At 36.4% G+C, this 16,735-nt stretch overlaps 1 protein-coding gene across 2 annotated transcripts; it reads left to right on the plus strand.

The window, feature by feature from the left end:
* The first annotated feature begins 2,762 nt into the window (after positions 1-2,762).
* LOC105053777 (la-related protein 1C) lies at positions 2,763-11,005 on the plus strand. Of its 2 annotated transcripts, none has more exons than XM_010935057.3 (6): positions 2,763-3,456; positions 3,607-4,171; positions 4,270-4,438; positions 4,533-4,623; positions 9,476-9,547; positions 10,112-11,005. In XM_010935057.3, the coding sequence occupies exons 1-6, from the start codon at positions 2,962-2,964 to the stop codon at positions 10,454-10,456; spliced, it is 1,737 nt and encodes a 578-aa protein (XP_010933359.2). In that variant the 5' UTR covers positions 2,763-2,961; the 3' UTR covers positions 10,457-11,005. The 2 variants fall into 2 exon arrangements, with proteins under 2 accessions (XP_010933359.2, XP_073101598.1); XM_073245497.1 differs by lacking the exon at positions 10,112-11,005 and adding an exon at positions 9,725-9,988.
* The last annotated feature ends 5,730 nt before the right edge of the window (positions 11,006-16,735 follow it).

Below are 16,735 nucleotides of genomic sequence, written 5' to 3' on the forward strand. Positions count from 1 at the left end.
ATTTTCACTGATCTGGCATAGTTAGGGGATGATTGGAAGAAAAAAAAATCTAGCATTAACAATCAATATCTCCTGAACAGTATATATCATTTGAGAGTAACTAGAAGGAATCATAGTGGAAAGCATAGGTTTTAAAAGTAACATCTTCCAGTAGGATTAATCAAGTTACAGGCAAAAGTAAGCAAACACAAAATATTGAGGGCTAAGAAGCTAGAGGGGCCAATAAATTTGAGAATGTGACGATTAAGAGGGAAGAGGGTACGAAATCAATGGAATCAGCATTACTTGTTTTTGAATGTTTTCTTTGTTGAACGCTATCATATTTGTTTATGGTTATATTTGGTATAACGTAAAACTCCGGGGAGTTGATTCCTCGTTGAAGAGCTTTACATCTAATCAATAAGATAGAACGTCATATATTGAATTTTAAATTTTCACAGTACGACTACTTGTTTACCTAGCAACGTATCTGCCTTGAATTCAATACCAAAGTTTGAAGTACTGATGTCAACCTATTTGACCCTTCTTTTTGAAGCTTGCTCAAAGTCATAGTTGTGCTCCACGGTTGCCCCGTATCATAAATTAATTCTTGGCTGACCAGTAGATGAAACCTATTTAGATATTTTGTCTAATTATTCAAATAATTTGTAATAGCTTTTGTTGTATGGTAAAAAGCTAGGGCTATGTCCTACAGGATTTCAATGACACCTTTTTTTTTTTTCCTCAATACTTGTACTAGCCCATTGTGGTTGCTAGGAGAGAAAACCCTAGGCTATAGTTCTGTTCATTGATTTTGCTATTTTCTTTTATGTAAAATTAGCTGGATGGATAGATGAAATATTATTTACATGGTCATAAAGTTAATGTCGATCAATAAAGCTCTTTTGTGCATATACTCTCCTATGCTTGCATTTGTATTTAGATAGATAATTGGGGATAAGAGGACTATCTGGATCTATTTGGATATTCAGACCTAATTTTTTTTGAGATCCATGGGTTTGGATTAGTGCAACTAGAAGAAAAAAAATATAGGCTAGACTTATATTTTCAATATTTGAAGATTTTTAGAATAGATTGGTCTGAATCTCATAAAAAAAAAAAAATGATCTACTGAGACCATTTTTTTTTTCCTATGAGATTTGAAGCAGATCATACAAAAGAATCAGATAATCTTGGATGGTTATAGATATAGGCTCGGCCCAGCATCTAATTTAATATTTTTTGACGGTTGTGTTGTCTCAACACATGAATGCTATAGAATTTTAGGTCCAATCATCTAAACTGGTCCTTAGTTGGATTTCTACAATTTTGCTATGGCACTATCTATATATTATTGAATATAAGGCTCAAATAATAAAAAGGTATGTGACTGGATGGACATCGGAAAAAGATGGGATAGAGGACTCATCGAACGCTGCTTTGGAGATGAGGGTAGTTCCCAAGTGTTTTCCATTTTGATCTTATCAATAGACTTGGATGGGAAGTATCCAGTGGACCAAGAGTTAAAGTTAATGATTTTATTCCTTATTCAGCGATTCAATGTGCCGTCAGATATACAAGATGGGTGTGGAAAGTATGAATTCGTTTAAGAGTAACATTGCATTTTTGGAAACTAGTTTGGGAACAATTACCATACAGAAGGATTCTTGATCATAGAAATATTTGTATTTCCCCTTTTTGTGACAACTGTATGGAGACAGAAGAATCAGTTGATCATGTATTATTCGAGTACCCAAGGCTATGGAGATTGGGAGACAAGCCTTCAGATATTTGTCTCTATCCTTCCACACTTGGAACTTTGAGGTTTTCATCCAGATTGTCAAGTAGGGTACTCATAGAATGGTAGATGATTGAAGGTCAGATTCATTAGGCCACATTGCTTATCATTTATGGTTGGCTAGATGTAGAAGATTCTTCCAAAATACCAATCAAAGCCCTCAAGTTATTATGCTGAGAGCATCACACAATATCTCTAGCTTCATGCAAGCTAGATCAGTGTTGATGGGAGTTAGAGAAATATGGGTTTCCGCACCATTAGATTTTGTGTCCCATATGGTTTATTTCACTTGGGAACCTCCATCTCTAATTTCTCAAGATCAATTATGTTGGTCGATTCAAATGGATATATTTACTCAAAAATTTTGTAAACCAGATGAATCAATTATAAAAATAAAATCATTTAATCTTATAAGTACTAATTGCTATTTAAATTAGTGTAATCACAGATGATCAATGAAAAAATATTAATTTTATTTTAAAAAAATATAAATTTTTTAAAAAAAAATTGAAAGCACCTATTTTTCGACCAGACAGGTTGCACGATAAGTTGGAAACGTTAAGAATGCATTTGGTTAGTTATTAAAAAAATATATTTTTTTATTTTTTAATTTTAAAAAATAAAAATAAAAAAAATAATATCTTATAATATTATAAAAAATAAAATAATTAAAATAATTATTTTATATATAAAATAAAAATTATTTATTTTTTAAAATTTATTTTTTTTATTTCCGTACGAACTCATGGCCTCCCCATCTTCTTCTCCTTCTTTTCTCTGAATCAAACATTTTTTTTATTTTTACTCAATAACAAAAAGTTAAAAAAATAAAAAATATTTTTTTCAAATAAAAAATAAAAAATCAAAAAATATAATCAAATGCATCCTAGGTTATTAATCGCAACAAAAAGAGATTTATTTTAATTGGTTTTTCCTCGGCAAACCGGACAAGGAAAGAAAAGGGCAAACAAAAGGGGGCGAGAGGGAGAGACGCACAACAAGGCAGAGGAGAGAGAGAGATTCTCTCTCGCTCGATCGTGCTCCCGATCGGATCTTCGGGTCCTCCTCGTATATTTGGAAAATATGCATTACTGAGAGAAAACACCCGAAAACCCTAATCCCCCTCCCTTTCCCTCCCCGGAGCTCCCCGATCGGAACCCAAACCCTAGCCTCCGCCCGCCCCCATGGCCTCCATCGCCGATTCCTCCTCAACTTCTCACTCCCCCCGCTCCGCTCGCCCCGCACGCGGCCCCTCCTCCCCGTGGTCCCACGTCGCCGCCGCCGCCGCCGCCCCGGTGGCCTCCTCATCTCCCCCGCCTGCGGCGGCCACGATCCTTCATCCGAACCCGTCCGATAGCTCCTCTGCAGTGCCACCCGAGAACGTGGCCTCATCCTCCGGCACCGTTCCTCGGTCCCCGATGTCATCGGATGAACCGGAGCACGGGAGCAACGGTGATGATGCGGCCGCCGCCTCCATCTCCTCCTCCTCCTCCGCCGCCGCCGCCGCCCGAGGGAAGAAGCCTGCGTGGCAAAGGCCATCCAACGGCTCGATCGAGGTTGGTCCTGTCATGGGGGCGGTGTCCTGGCCCCCTCTTTCTGAGTCCACCAAGGCCTCCCCCAAATCGTCTTCCTCCGATGCTCTCAAGGGTCCTTTCGATGGAACAGTCTCTGCTTCCCCTGTGAGATCTCCAAACTTTCTTGAAATTTCAATAGTATTTGGTAATGAAACAAACAAGAAAAGAAAAGTCGAGATCAATAGCGATGCATGCTCTTCTTTTTACTTTATATGTTGGTTTAGTGTATATATACATATCATCTTTTGGAATTAGGGGCCCGTGATATCAACACCTTCTCCGAGGCCAAATTCGAACAATATAAACCTGAATTCAACCCCAAACCACGTAGCTCCTCCTGTTCGCCAGAAACCCAACAAGCGTGGCAGCGGCGGCGGAAGTAGCAGCGGTACGCCGGCCAATGGTGCCCCGCCACTACAATCTCCGCCGGCTGCTTCGGCAGCGGCGACTCAGATCACTCCAGCCAAAGAAACTATCCCAGAACCATCTGCCGGAGACCTCCCCAGCAAGAACAGCGGCAGCACCAACTGGGACCATGGTACCAGGGGCGGTAGTTTCGCACCCCAGCAACATGGCGGGAATGATCACCATCGGGGATACGGCGGCAACCGGAGGGGTGGCGGTGGGTCCCATCGCGGCAGCTATGGAAGCCGACGGGATCAGGATCGCGGGAGCTTCGTGTGGAGTCATCGAGGTTTTAACAGCAGAGATACCAGTGTGCAGCAGCGGGGTGTTCGACCATATCACAGACCCCCTCCGCCACCGTTCCTCAGTCCACCTCCCCAGGTCCGACCTTTTGGGAATCCTATCGGCTACCCTGGTGAGTTTCATGCACTCTCTGTGGCTGATTTGTGGTATATCCTTCCATGTGGTGTTGAGATTCATTGTTTATAACTGCGATCTTGCTCTCCTTGTTAGATATGCCTTCTCCTGTGTATTATGTGACAACACCCCCACCTCCGGAGACTCTCGGTGGTTTGCCTTATATTGCTCATCCAGCAGCAGCACCACCCCCCGCCATGTTTTCCCCGCCGGCGATAGATCATCCGCGTGCTATGTTACTGAAGCAGATAAATTACTACTTCAGGTGATTCTATAGTCCATAAATATAATCCTTCTGGTGACTAATGAAGTATTTGTTTATGTTAGTATTTCTTTTCCTTTTTTCTGTTTTTGTGCAGCTCTGATAATTTGTGCAAGGACATTTTCTTGCGGCGGAACATGGACGAGCAGGGCTGGGTTCCTATTAACTTGATTGCTGGTTTCAACAGAGTAAGTTATTTTAGAACACTTACTGCACTGACCTATCGTGTATGTGTGGATTGGTGTCTTTTTGGCCTTATTGTTGCATGCTGCAGTTTATTAGTAGATGCGTTGCTTTTTTGTGGATTTTAGTATGTACCGCTGTCTATGAGACTGGATTTTTTTTTTCAAGCTCACCTGCACCACTAGCCTTTTGATATTAGTGTGTAATATATGGATGTGTATGTGTGTTCTACCAAGAATGAGTGAGAGATGAAGCAGGAATGCAACATCATGTACTTAAATAAGAGGCACGAGTAGGTTAGACCTTAAGGTGAACTCTTATGAATGAGAAAAAATATATGGAGCAAATGAAGTCCTAGCTTGGAAACATGACTTGAAGAAGGCACAGACCAAACACCAGTATTTGCTCTAGATGGCTTTGATTGATTCCACCCTTAAATCTTAGATTATTTGACTCTCTCCCTCAATGTATTCTTTCAACTTGCGGAGCTTGAAGACTGCACATCATACACACATACAAGATGACAGATAGATCATGACGATGGGGATCATGTGCAGTCGTGCATGAGTGCACAATGGAACTTGCATATGTTTGTCCTTAGATCCATCACCTCAGTCTTTTGTTTTCTGGACCACTGTATTCGTTGGTCATTGTGAGGGCCATTCATCCCATATAAAGCTAATCTATTCATAATGCGCCAAAGTTGGCACTGAGAAAGGATGTTTAATCTGGCTCGTATGACACATAGGCTGACTTATACATTTGTTTGCTGCTGTGAAGTTTGCTTATGAACATCAGTCGGGAGGTCTATTTATTTATGCCCTTGAATTTGGTCCAAGGAAAATCATCGAATATATTACAGGAATAACTAGTTCCAGTGGCATTTGTTCATCAGCTGATCTTGATTCATTGGTTATGATTATGGTGGAAAGTTAGCAAGAGGCTCAATATAATGGATTTTTAAGAACTCCAACACCAATCTTTTGAGTAAAGGAACAGCTGCTTAGTAAACATTGTCGTCTGTTTCACCTACTAAAGTTCCTGAAAAAAAAAATCATATTTTCATAAATTCAAAATTCTTTGTTATGTTGAAAAAACATTAGAATGGATGTAAAAAAAGGGCATGCGAGAAAGGTCACCGGTCAGAGCAACAATTTTTGTTTATTAGTGAGGTGGTCGGTGGTCAGGCTGGGATGCGATTACACTTTGCTCTTCACTTGTTTACCTTTACCTTGTGCACATACTCACTCCTATTTACACTTAAGGTGCATCATACACTTCTTTGTAACCTAAAGTTTGTATCGTCTGTAAGGACACAGTTATACTAAATTACTAGGATGCTGTTATTCTAGCTTTCCACTTGTTTACATACAGCTTAGTCAGATGTAGATCTTTGTACAAATCTTTTGGTGCTGAGCCATCTTCTGCAAAAGAAAGGCCTCGACCATTTATGTTTTACTAGAGCATCAGAATGCATTAACATCCCCTATAAATTTGATACTTTTCCATTTCAAGGTGATGATACTGGTTTGAGTGTGGCACCTCTCTTACATATGGATTTGAGATAGAAATTATAGAATTTTAATGAAATTATAGTGTATATTGTTTATATGTTTTATAACATCAGAGTTTCAGTTTGAGAAAAATGAAATCACACATCCAATGATTTCATGCAATACAAAATACACAAAGATTGTGGAGCATATGTTTTCTTAGCTTTGATTTTTTTTGTTTCTGTTTGCTTGACTTCGTCTGATTTATTTTAACCAAAGTTTTGAGATTTGGACCAAATATGTGAAAACCACCAAAATTTTGAATCCAAAACATGATGGGGTTAACCAAAATCAAGTTGTCAAACCTTGTGTTACACCTGTAAACATCGCCTTGTTTGTGTTCTGTAATCAACACTTGTATGCATTATAAGAAATATTAACAGTTATGCTGGGTTTAGATTCAAACTACCAACAGGTTTTCTTACTACATATATATTTTTTAAGCATCTGATTGTATGCATTAAAATGAATGATTTAGGAAAACTCCAGCTATTACAAGCAAGCAACCTCTTCTCTTTACAGAGTGATCTTAGTACTAAAATATATGGAATTTATGGTAAACTGGAATACTGGATCATAAAACAGGGATAAAAAAAGAAGGAGAATGAATGATTTATGAACAGATTGTTGTTGATATTTTTTGATATCAAATAGATTATTTATCATCAATGGACGTGATGTTTCTTCTATTTTTCCTTTCTTTCTTCTTGCAGCAGCAACACACTTGATTTATGAACACTTAAAAGTATTTTATGATAAACCTAACAACAAATTCATCTTCTTCCTTACAGATCCTATCCAAATCTACACCCTAAGAACCCAAATTTGTTACTTCCACTTAAAGTTTTTTTCTTTCTGTTCAAACCTCATCCATATAACGGTATTTAACATTTAAGAAACAGTGATTTCCTGCAAGCACTAATTCTTTTTCATGCATCAAACTGCTGTTGGGTTCCATGAGTAGTGGTTCAAGGAATTGCTGAAAACTTGATTGGATTGGCTCTAAATGGCATACCGTGCTGTTAAGGTAGAATATGCATGTTTCTTACTGGCTCATATGGATTAGAAAAATAAAGAAAGCTTGTTTAGAAGAAGCTGCTTGGGCAAGTGTTAGCAACATATTGATTATGATTGACAAGTTTATTGTGGATTAGAAATATCTGCAACAAGAACATTTCCAAATGTTTTGAAGGTCAAGTACTTCCATTATGCTTGCAAATATTGTGGACTAGAAATATTGGCTATTGTTAGAGGTGTGCATGAGGCACAAGGCATGCTCAAGTGCAACCTGAACACCTCGCCGACCTCCAGGTGAGGTGACCTCATCAAGGCACTGAAGAAGTGCTCCTCATTGGGGTGATGAGGCAGAGAAAAGGTGTGCCTCCTGTTTGTGTACGTGACAATGAATGCTTGCTATTGTAGTGTGTACTGTGCTACATGTTGCTGGGTTCGTGACTGTCTAAGTGTGGCGTAGATTATTATGCTGCTTCCATGTGTTCTTTGTGCGTGTCATGTTTGTTTCTGTTATACAGCAGTTGTCTTTGTTAAAGAGTTGCTAATATTAAGGGGATCTTGCATTTTATGTTATTGTATATAATTTGGTCTATCTTTATATGAAAAAGAACTTACACACCTAAGTACGTATACAAATGAAGAAGTGCTTTAGGTCAATATTGATGACATAGAGATTCCCTAGTGTGGTTGCCTTCGTTTCCCTGGATTTATCATCCACAAAATAACTAAAATCTTTAAGTGCTGCACTTGCTTTAGAATCTCCTTCCCATGGCTAGACTTTCATGTAACCCTTCTACCACACATTATCATTAGGCAAATATTAAAACCTTGCATGCTTGTAATTAAGTTCTTTGCTTCTTTTAATCAGATTTTCTTATATGAGGGTCCTTAAATCCTTATCTGACCTACCCTTACTATCTGGACCAATCCTATATGCAAAAGTGCAATTCCATTTTGTTGTGCGTCTGTAAACATCTTGCAAAGGGTTTTCCAAGTTGCGAAATTGTTTGCATTCTATTTCTGCAATTATCGATACTACATGGCTGCAGTTTTTACATTCCAGTTCAGATTGTTTCTTCTATCATTGCATCTTAGTGACCATTTTGGCATCACTAAATCTGGTCTTCTTGCATTGTTAACAGAAGCAACATTAGTAGAAAACTAAAATTGATTATTAAAACACTAAAATTGATAACCAATTACTCAAAACTTCTCTATGCCCATTTATAAGTAAGATCGCAGATTTATTGTGATATTGTACTCAAGGATAGCTTTTCAGCTTTTTCCAAGTATTTATTTGTTTTCAAGATTTAGTGGTAATTGGTTTTTATTATGCAAGTCTGATGAAGTTGAGGTTTTGTTTGCTAGATTTGTAATGCCATTAATATAATTTTAAATTTTTTAGCTTCTAGCTGAAATGGTATCTGTAATTTTGAAAGCCAACTTTATGGTATCCTGTGGCTGCTTATGTATCATCGTGAAATCTCTACATGCAGCTAGATTGAATGAGGGGTCGTTTGATTGTTCTGATATCCATGTATGCCTACAATTCTGGCTTTGTATAGTTTCCAGTAAATCAATCAGTGTTGTCTCTACGAAGTCAGTAGTACAAAAGCCAGAAATCTTCTTCACAGGTTGGACCAATGATAGTTAGACTTCAGATATCATCATCTGTAGATCTCATGGTCCTTCACTGGATTTGGAAAGCATGTTTTTCAATTGCCAATGTCATTGCCTTGTTCAACTTAAAAATAATTACCTAATTAATAATCTTATGTTTATTTTAATGCCATCTTTCAATCTATCTATTTGTTATGAACTTTTAATGGCACAGTTGGACATTCGTGAAAAAGTCTTTTTTGGTTTCATTTCCCTAGTAGGGCATGGACCTATCAAAATTGTCTGGCCTGAACGTTGCTAAGCCACATTGCTTTGCTATGGCCGCTGTAGAACCTTGTGAAGTAGTATAGTAGGTGTAAACCATATTGCAGCTCTGTGACATTTGTGAACTTTATAAATCCAAGCATAAGTTGTGAAGATGCTAGTTTTGATGGAGCTCAGGATAAATACAAGTACAGGATGGAATCCATTAAATGTTGCCTAATAGAGGCATTCTGTTTAAGATGGTTACTGAACCATAAAATCATGCAACTAGATTTTGCATTATGCAACTAGGGTGATTTCTTTTTCATTGGTACAAACACTTCTTTGCTTGATTTTGTTATTTTTATTATGTAAGTTTGGGAATTCTCCATTTCCATCTTACGTATGTTTGTGCAATGTTGTGCAGGTCAAGCAATTAACAAATAACATACAGTATATTCTGGATACTGTACGGCTGTCTGATGTAGTGGAAGTACAGGTATATTTTTATTTAACTATTTTTTATTAATGTTTGATTAGGTTCTAATAGTAGTTTTCCACTAAAAAAAAAAAAAATCATATAACAAGCAATTAATTTGTTAAATGTAAATTATTTTGTCCAGTACTTGCTATTTTGATTACTTTTACTGGACCTGTTGATGTGCTATGTATAAAGAGAAGATTAAGAAGTAGAGCAGTGGACTATGAGGGATGACTTCCACGCCAAACATGTCATTATCCTGAATCTAATGAGTGGATCTTTTCCTCTTTCTTTTCGGCTGTTTCTTTTTCAAATTAACTATTTTGATTACTTTTACTGGACCTGTTGATGTGCTATGTATAAAGAGAAGATTAAGAAGTAGAGCAGTGGACTATGAGGGATGACTTCCACGCCAAACATGTCATTATCCTGAATCTAATGAGTGGATCTTTTCCTCTTTCTTTTCAGCTGTTTCTTTTTCAAATTAACTAGTCAACTTCGCGTGCAGGACCTTATCTCTTCTTCCTCTCATTTTTACTACCATTCATCTCCCTTTTCTCTCTTACACATACCTTGATGCAGGGTGAAAAAATAAGGAAGCGCAACGATTGGATGAATTGGGTGCTGCCCCCATCTCCCAATCGTTTTGGAATTGTTCCTGGTCTGCAATCTCCAGCAACGTCAGACTATGATACCCTGGTGGCTCAGTTGCAAACTGTCGGACTTGAGGGGGCATCTAACCATAATAGCATGAGGGGTGCAACTCATACTGAGGTAGTTCTTATTAGATCGGCATCTGGGAATTTGAATAACCAGTTGCATGTGGTGGGCGATCCTAGTGGAGGTGGAAATGGGCAAGTCACTGGACACATGAATTCCGATTATTCCAACTCTGGAAGAAGTCTAATCAGGAGCGACACATTATAGAAATCCGTTTTTGCCCCGGGGAAGGTTTCATGTGACGGAGGGAGTCAACGGGAGAGGCAAAGTTTTAGTTTGCCGGGTAAGATATTTTCTTTGCCCAAACATGGAAGTGTTGCTTTCTCAGCTAAAAAATAAATAAATAAAAAAATAAAAAAAAAGAAAGTGAAAGATGGAAAAAAAGAAATGAAAAGAAAGACGAAGGTAGGTTGAGTTACGAGTATGAGGTCATAATTTTGCTTGGGTAGGTAGGTGCTTGCTGATGGTGATATCTCGTTACCATGCTGGGTCACTGGGCTGTTCTTAAACTGTTGTCTTAAGGTCTTTTTTCTTTTCTTTTCTTTCTTCTTCTTCTTCCTTTTTTTTTTTTTGCTGTGAACCTCCATTTTTTTGGGAGGATGTTGACTTCCATTTTGGGAGTTGAGGGCTGGAAACATATCTGCACTTCCTTGAGGACTTTTTTTCTTCTTTAAACCTTTCTGTTTTGGTACATCAGAACATATTCACATATTTATATAGAGATTTTTTTTTAATAGTAATTAAAGACTTACTGCATGAGTACTTGGTTATTGGGTGTGAGAGTACATGTCTCTATTAATAACGGTAGGTCTGTTTGCTTTTATAGATAAATTATGTAAGTTCTGGCTTATGTTCTTCATGGAGTAAGCAGTGGTTTCCAGAATTATCAGCACAGGGTATGGTTCCCCGTGTTGATTTCAGTGGCTAATTTTTTTTGGAACTCGAGCTGGATGATATGATGTGGTGAGATGTATACTGCGCTAGTAATGGGTTATCTGCAATCCTGAATGATATCTATAGATGATTTTCGCAAGAGTGCATTTGGACTGTCAGTAAAGTCATGGTATTATGATATTAAATTAATTTGTGACATCGAGAGTTAGATTTTACAGAATTGGTGTTTGCTTGTTTACTTCAAGTTGTTAACTTTGCCGAAATCATGGAACTGAAATTTTTCATATTTACAATTTAATAGATTCACGATGTTTGTCTTCCATTTATCCTGTATTTTTCCATTTCTGAGTTCTCCGTTAGACGAACAAGCACTTCCTAGAACATTTATCGGTTAACAAAAATGTATGGAATCCGTGTTCTGTCAAGGTGGTTCACCACGATGAACCTTTTCCCTGTGGGACCTTTAGAAAATGAAGAATAGAAAAAGGAAAATGAATCAGTGAAAAGGATAACCAGGGTTATGAGTTGTAGATACCTAGAGACATGAGTTTGATTTTTATCTTGTAAGTTCTTGTTATAATGGGTTTCTAGACTGATGGGTTTGTGGTTGCAAGTTTCTAGTTTAGAATTATAGTTTCATGATCGGAGTCAGATGGAATCAGCGACTTCTTATGAGAGGGTGCTTCGGAGATGGATGCAGTTGCGTAGAATGGTGTGGTTTGGCGTTCTTGCTCTGGGACTTGAGCAAGTTGGACATTTCGGGGAGTCATTGACCCGATGGAAGCTAGTAGATGAGAATGGGAAGAATAGACAGAGCTGCCGTTCAATTTGGAGTGTTTGTTTGTCTTTATTTCTTTTTCACCACCCGGTTGCACAGAAATTTGCGAACTTGCATGGCCCTGCAGACAGCTAGGTTACTACCATCCGAAGCATTCTAATCCTTTGCCTGCTCAAGCCAAGAGTCTTTGATGGGATTCATTTGCAGCATCTCTGCTACCTTGATCAGGGATCCCAAATGGTGATCTTCTCTAATGGTGTTCCATGGATAGGAGATTCGATCAGGTGTCAATGGGAAAAGAAAAAGAAACAAAGCCATATGTTTTGAGGTGCAAATGCCTATGGTTGGTAGTGCAAAATGGCTCCTGGATGGTCTGCCTTTTGTTCTTTTCACCAGCCTGTATACTTCTGCTTGGTGTAACGACACTGCTGTCGCTTGCGGTTGCTCTTTAATAAAAAGTGATGCTGGGCCATGCAAGTGAACTGTAAATTAGGAAATTTGCCTCCATTTAATTGGAAAGTTATCGTCCGGAGAGGCTGATTGCGTCGTTCAACTAGTTCAGGGTGATATGCTAAGATTACCCTTATTGGTTTATTGCCTGCTAGGATATTCCCGCATAGCTCCCGGCTTGGGCAATCAGTATACTTCCAGGAAATCAGCCCATGGGGCATGACAGGTATGCCGGATTATGTGAAGAGGCCTTTGTCCTCGTTAATCATCTGTTTTTGTTCAATCTTGTTTGGGTAAATCTGATCCTTGGACCGGCCATGCATTCCTGTGGAGTGAAAATGAAATCACCTTTTAGATCTTCCATTATCTTGGTCTTCGTTAACTTCATCCTCTATCACGCCTGAAGCTGGAAAACAAATAAATCTCCTTAATTAAATTTAAATAGAAACTCAAATCGAAGCTCTGAATGGACTGAAGTGATTTAATTTGTACCCGCTAGCACTGTGGTGATATGCGACATCATAAAGATATGGGTTATCTGTTCGAAATTCTGTTTTATTGCACTTGGTAACGACGTTCTACTCCAGACAATTTTTCCAGCCAATAAAATTGTGAAATTTCATGCTGATGTGTATTTAATTCTATAATAGCTATACATTAGGTAGATCTGAAGTACTTGTATCGATTGAGGGACTCACATAATATCTTTTTGACTAGGCTTCTTTTTGATATCATTATTAGTTGTTATAAATAGTACAAGAGCAAACTTCTTCGATGACCTATATAGATCAAAGGACACAGCAATATGATTATATGTTCATTGTGATGTTTATGATTGGATTTGAAAGATTTGTGGTTAGATGTAAATAGATTTAGACTCTTAATCTGACAAAGATGGTATGGTTTAAATGAAAGAAGTAGGTGACAATCTATGTGGGTGTTTGATTAGACCTACATCAGTCATTTATTATGCAGAATTTGAAAATTATACAAGATCGTAAAGTCCAAATAACAGCTTTTTAGCTAATTTGTTTGGACGAAATTCTAGATCGTTGCAGAAATAATCCAGTTTAGCTTGGTTGTGGCATAGTTAAAGCCATCTCTTCTTTATTTTTCTCCAGTTGGATCTCTGGATGTTCCCGTGTTACCATAACTTCTTAGCCTTCGTTGCAGTAGTGGGAAGTTACAGTAAGGAGCATTTTCTTAATTATGGTTTGTTTCAGTGTCTATATTCCTTTGCTTAGCTACTGGAATTTTTGGATTTGAATTTTAGGTGGTGCATCTCTTAGTATTGGGATCGAGGTTATTATAGGGCAGTGGGCCTCTCTTTCTTTTCCCTTCAGCAATAATAATCAAGCATTTCGACCAACAACCCTGATAAAGTTCTAGTTGACAAAGTTGATAAAATCTCCAGTAATTATATCAATATGTGCGGTCTTTACCAAGATTCGGATTGTATGGCGAAAGGTTAGCCTTGTTGTGCTGGGGACATGGACTTCCACTACGAAATATATAAATAAAAAAGCAACCAACCCAAGCCAGCCACAACCACTCGAAGAGGAGCACGACTTTGCAGCATTGCAAACTGACATGTCACATATGAATTGGTCTAGAAAGTCCAGCCATTTAGATGGGCTGTGACATGATGGGGGGAGCATTTATGCTCCCTCCGTGGCCTCAAAACTCCCACGGGTGCCAAGGTGGTGGGGTCGCACGCTCATAAAGTTGGTATCTTACATCGAAGAGGGGGTTGATCCGCCCTTGCATTTTTATACACCGTCCGTGTCCCATCCGTTTTTCCAGCACCGAGTGGGTGTTTTCTTAATTAGGAGAGTTATGAGCTTGCTGGCTACAGCCTTCGTCATCGCATCATTAATTTCAGAACAATATTTCCTATCCCGAGATGCTTCTCTTCATATAAGTTTCCACTTTTAATTCCCTTCTCCATTTTACATATGCAGCAGCAGCATGCACTTGAACAAAAACATACCACCGCACAAGCAGCTAGTTTATGTGGTAATATCGTACAATTAAGGAGTAGTTTCTTGATTGTTTTTCCTCCGTCTCCCCTTTGTCCTCTTTCTTCATATATATATATATATATATATATATATATATAGTATGTATAGTATTTTTCTTTTTTTTGGTAAAAATATAGTATAGTATAGTATTTTTCTTTGATGGAATATACGTGGCATTTTTCCTATCATGGCATGGCTCTAGTCTCACGAGTCTTCTTACTAAAGCAACATATCCTTTTTCTTTTCATATTTTTTTTTTATTGTTTTATTTTTGTAGGAAACTAGGCTCTCAGTGTCTTCAAACCAACATTCCCCCCCCTTTTTTCCGGTCCTTCTAGGTTTCAGTAGAGTAAAGAAGGAAGGGGACGTCTAAAAAGAAAGTCCGGATTCTCTAAGGTGGCTGTTTTGCACTGCATGAGCCGTGCAGACTTGGACAGTTACCACGTCGCTCATCTCTCAAAACGAAGAGGTCTCGCATAATCTCTCAACATCTCCAAGTATTGGTAGCTCTCTGCATGCAGTACAAAACATGCACGGCAGTCTCCAAATTAAAAGGAAGGTTTCCCATGCTCTCTCTCTCCTACTCAGGGAAATAGAAATCTTCTACAGGTGGTCCGGGGACGAGAAATTATACCTAAGGTGTGGGAGAGGAACTAAGAAGGAAAGGCCCATGACTTTTTGAGTCGGTGACCTCCTTGCCATTCTTTAACACTTTTCCCCGTGCTGGAGCTTGGTGTTGAGACTAGCTTATTCTACCATGCCATAAATAACGCTTTGTACTCTCTCACGGACCTCAGTACAAATCATTTAGTACATTTAGCTTCATCTGCTGCTCTCTTTCTTGTCTCAGACCATTAAACGCTCCAAAAGCACGCTTGTCCTATTTTATTAAATTTCCTAGACTTCATCTTTGTGTACGTTAGGGCCGCTCACAACGAGCCTTGCCTCCCCTGTCAATTGCCACCGGGCAAGGATACCCGTGGGCTACAAGCAAAGACCAGGTATGGCTTTTTGAGTACTATGGCCCTGTTTCGAGAAATGCCGTACTTGAAGGTCCCTTCCGGCAAAAGTAGCGCTTTTAATGGAGCCTTTTTCTTAAATAATAATAATAAAAAAAATTTATTTATCTAAATAATTTAAATTTTAATTTATTTATATATCTAATATAAAAATAATAAAATATTATTTTGAATTACGTTTTATCAAGATCACGTCATCCACAATTTTCACATAGATATCATTCAAAAAAAAAAATAAAAAATATTATTTTAAATGATGTTTTTAAAAATATCATTTAAAATGATGTTTTTAAAAATATCATTTTGAATGGCGTTTTCTATTTTTTTCAAAAAAAATAAAATAAAATAAAATTTATAATTTTAAATTTATAAATAAATAAAAATTTTAATTTTGAATGAAATTTAAAATATAAAAATTTTAATTTTAATTCAAATAAAAAAGATAATTTTAAATTATTTTTTTCTTTTCAAATTAATCTTTTTTAAAAAATATCTAAACAAAAATCTTAAAAATTTAAAAAAGAAAAAATATCATAGAAAAAGAAAAAATGAGAAAGAAATGTGAAAAAAATAAAAATTATAAATTTAAATTTAAAAAATAAAAATTTTAAATTTAATTCAAAAACATCATTTCAAATTCTTTCCCCATTTCAAATTAATTTTTTTAAAAAAATTAAAAATTAAAAAAAAGTACCATTAAAATGTCAAAAATTTAAAAAAATCAAAAAAAAAATAAAAATTATAATTTAAAATTTAAAAAAAATAAAATTTTTAAAATTAATTAAAATAAAAAATATCATTTCAAATTACTTTCCCAATTTCAAATTAATTTATTTAAAAAATATTCCAAAAAAATAAAAAAATAGCCTAAAAAAATTTCATAAAAACAGGAAAAAATAAAAAAATTATATAATTATATTTTTAAATTAAAAAAAATTAAATTTTTAATTTGAATTAAATTTTAATAAAAGAAAAATAAATGCCATAAAAAAGTGAAAAAAGAGAAAAAAAGTGAAAAAAAAGAAATTTATAAATTAAAATTTAAAAAAATAAGAATTTTAACTTTAATTCAAATAAAAAATATCATTTCAAATTATGTTCTCCATTTCAAATTATTTTTTAAAAAAATATCTGAAGAAAAGAAAAAAAATATTATAAAAAAATAAAAAATATCATAAAAAAAGAAAAAAAAAGAAAAGAATAGAATTGAAAAAAAAAGAATTGTAATTCTAATTCAAAAACAAAATTCTAAATTTTAAATTTTAAGAAATAAAAATTCTAATTATGATTGAAATAAAAAATATCATTTTAAATAACTAAATTA

This window comes from Elaeis guineensis, chromosome 11, assembly GCF_000442705.2.
Source record: "Elaeis guineensis isolate ETL-2024a chromosome 11, EG11, whole genome shotgun sequence".
Classification (NCBI taxonomy): domain Eukaryota; kingdom Viridiplantae; phylum Streptophyta; class Magnoliopsida; order Arecales; family Arecaceae; genus Elaeis; species Elaeis guineensis.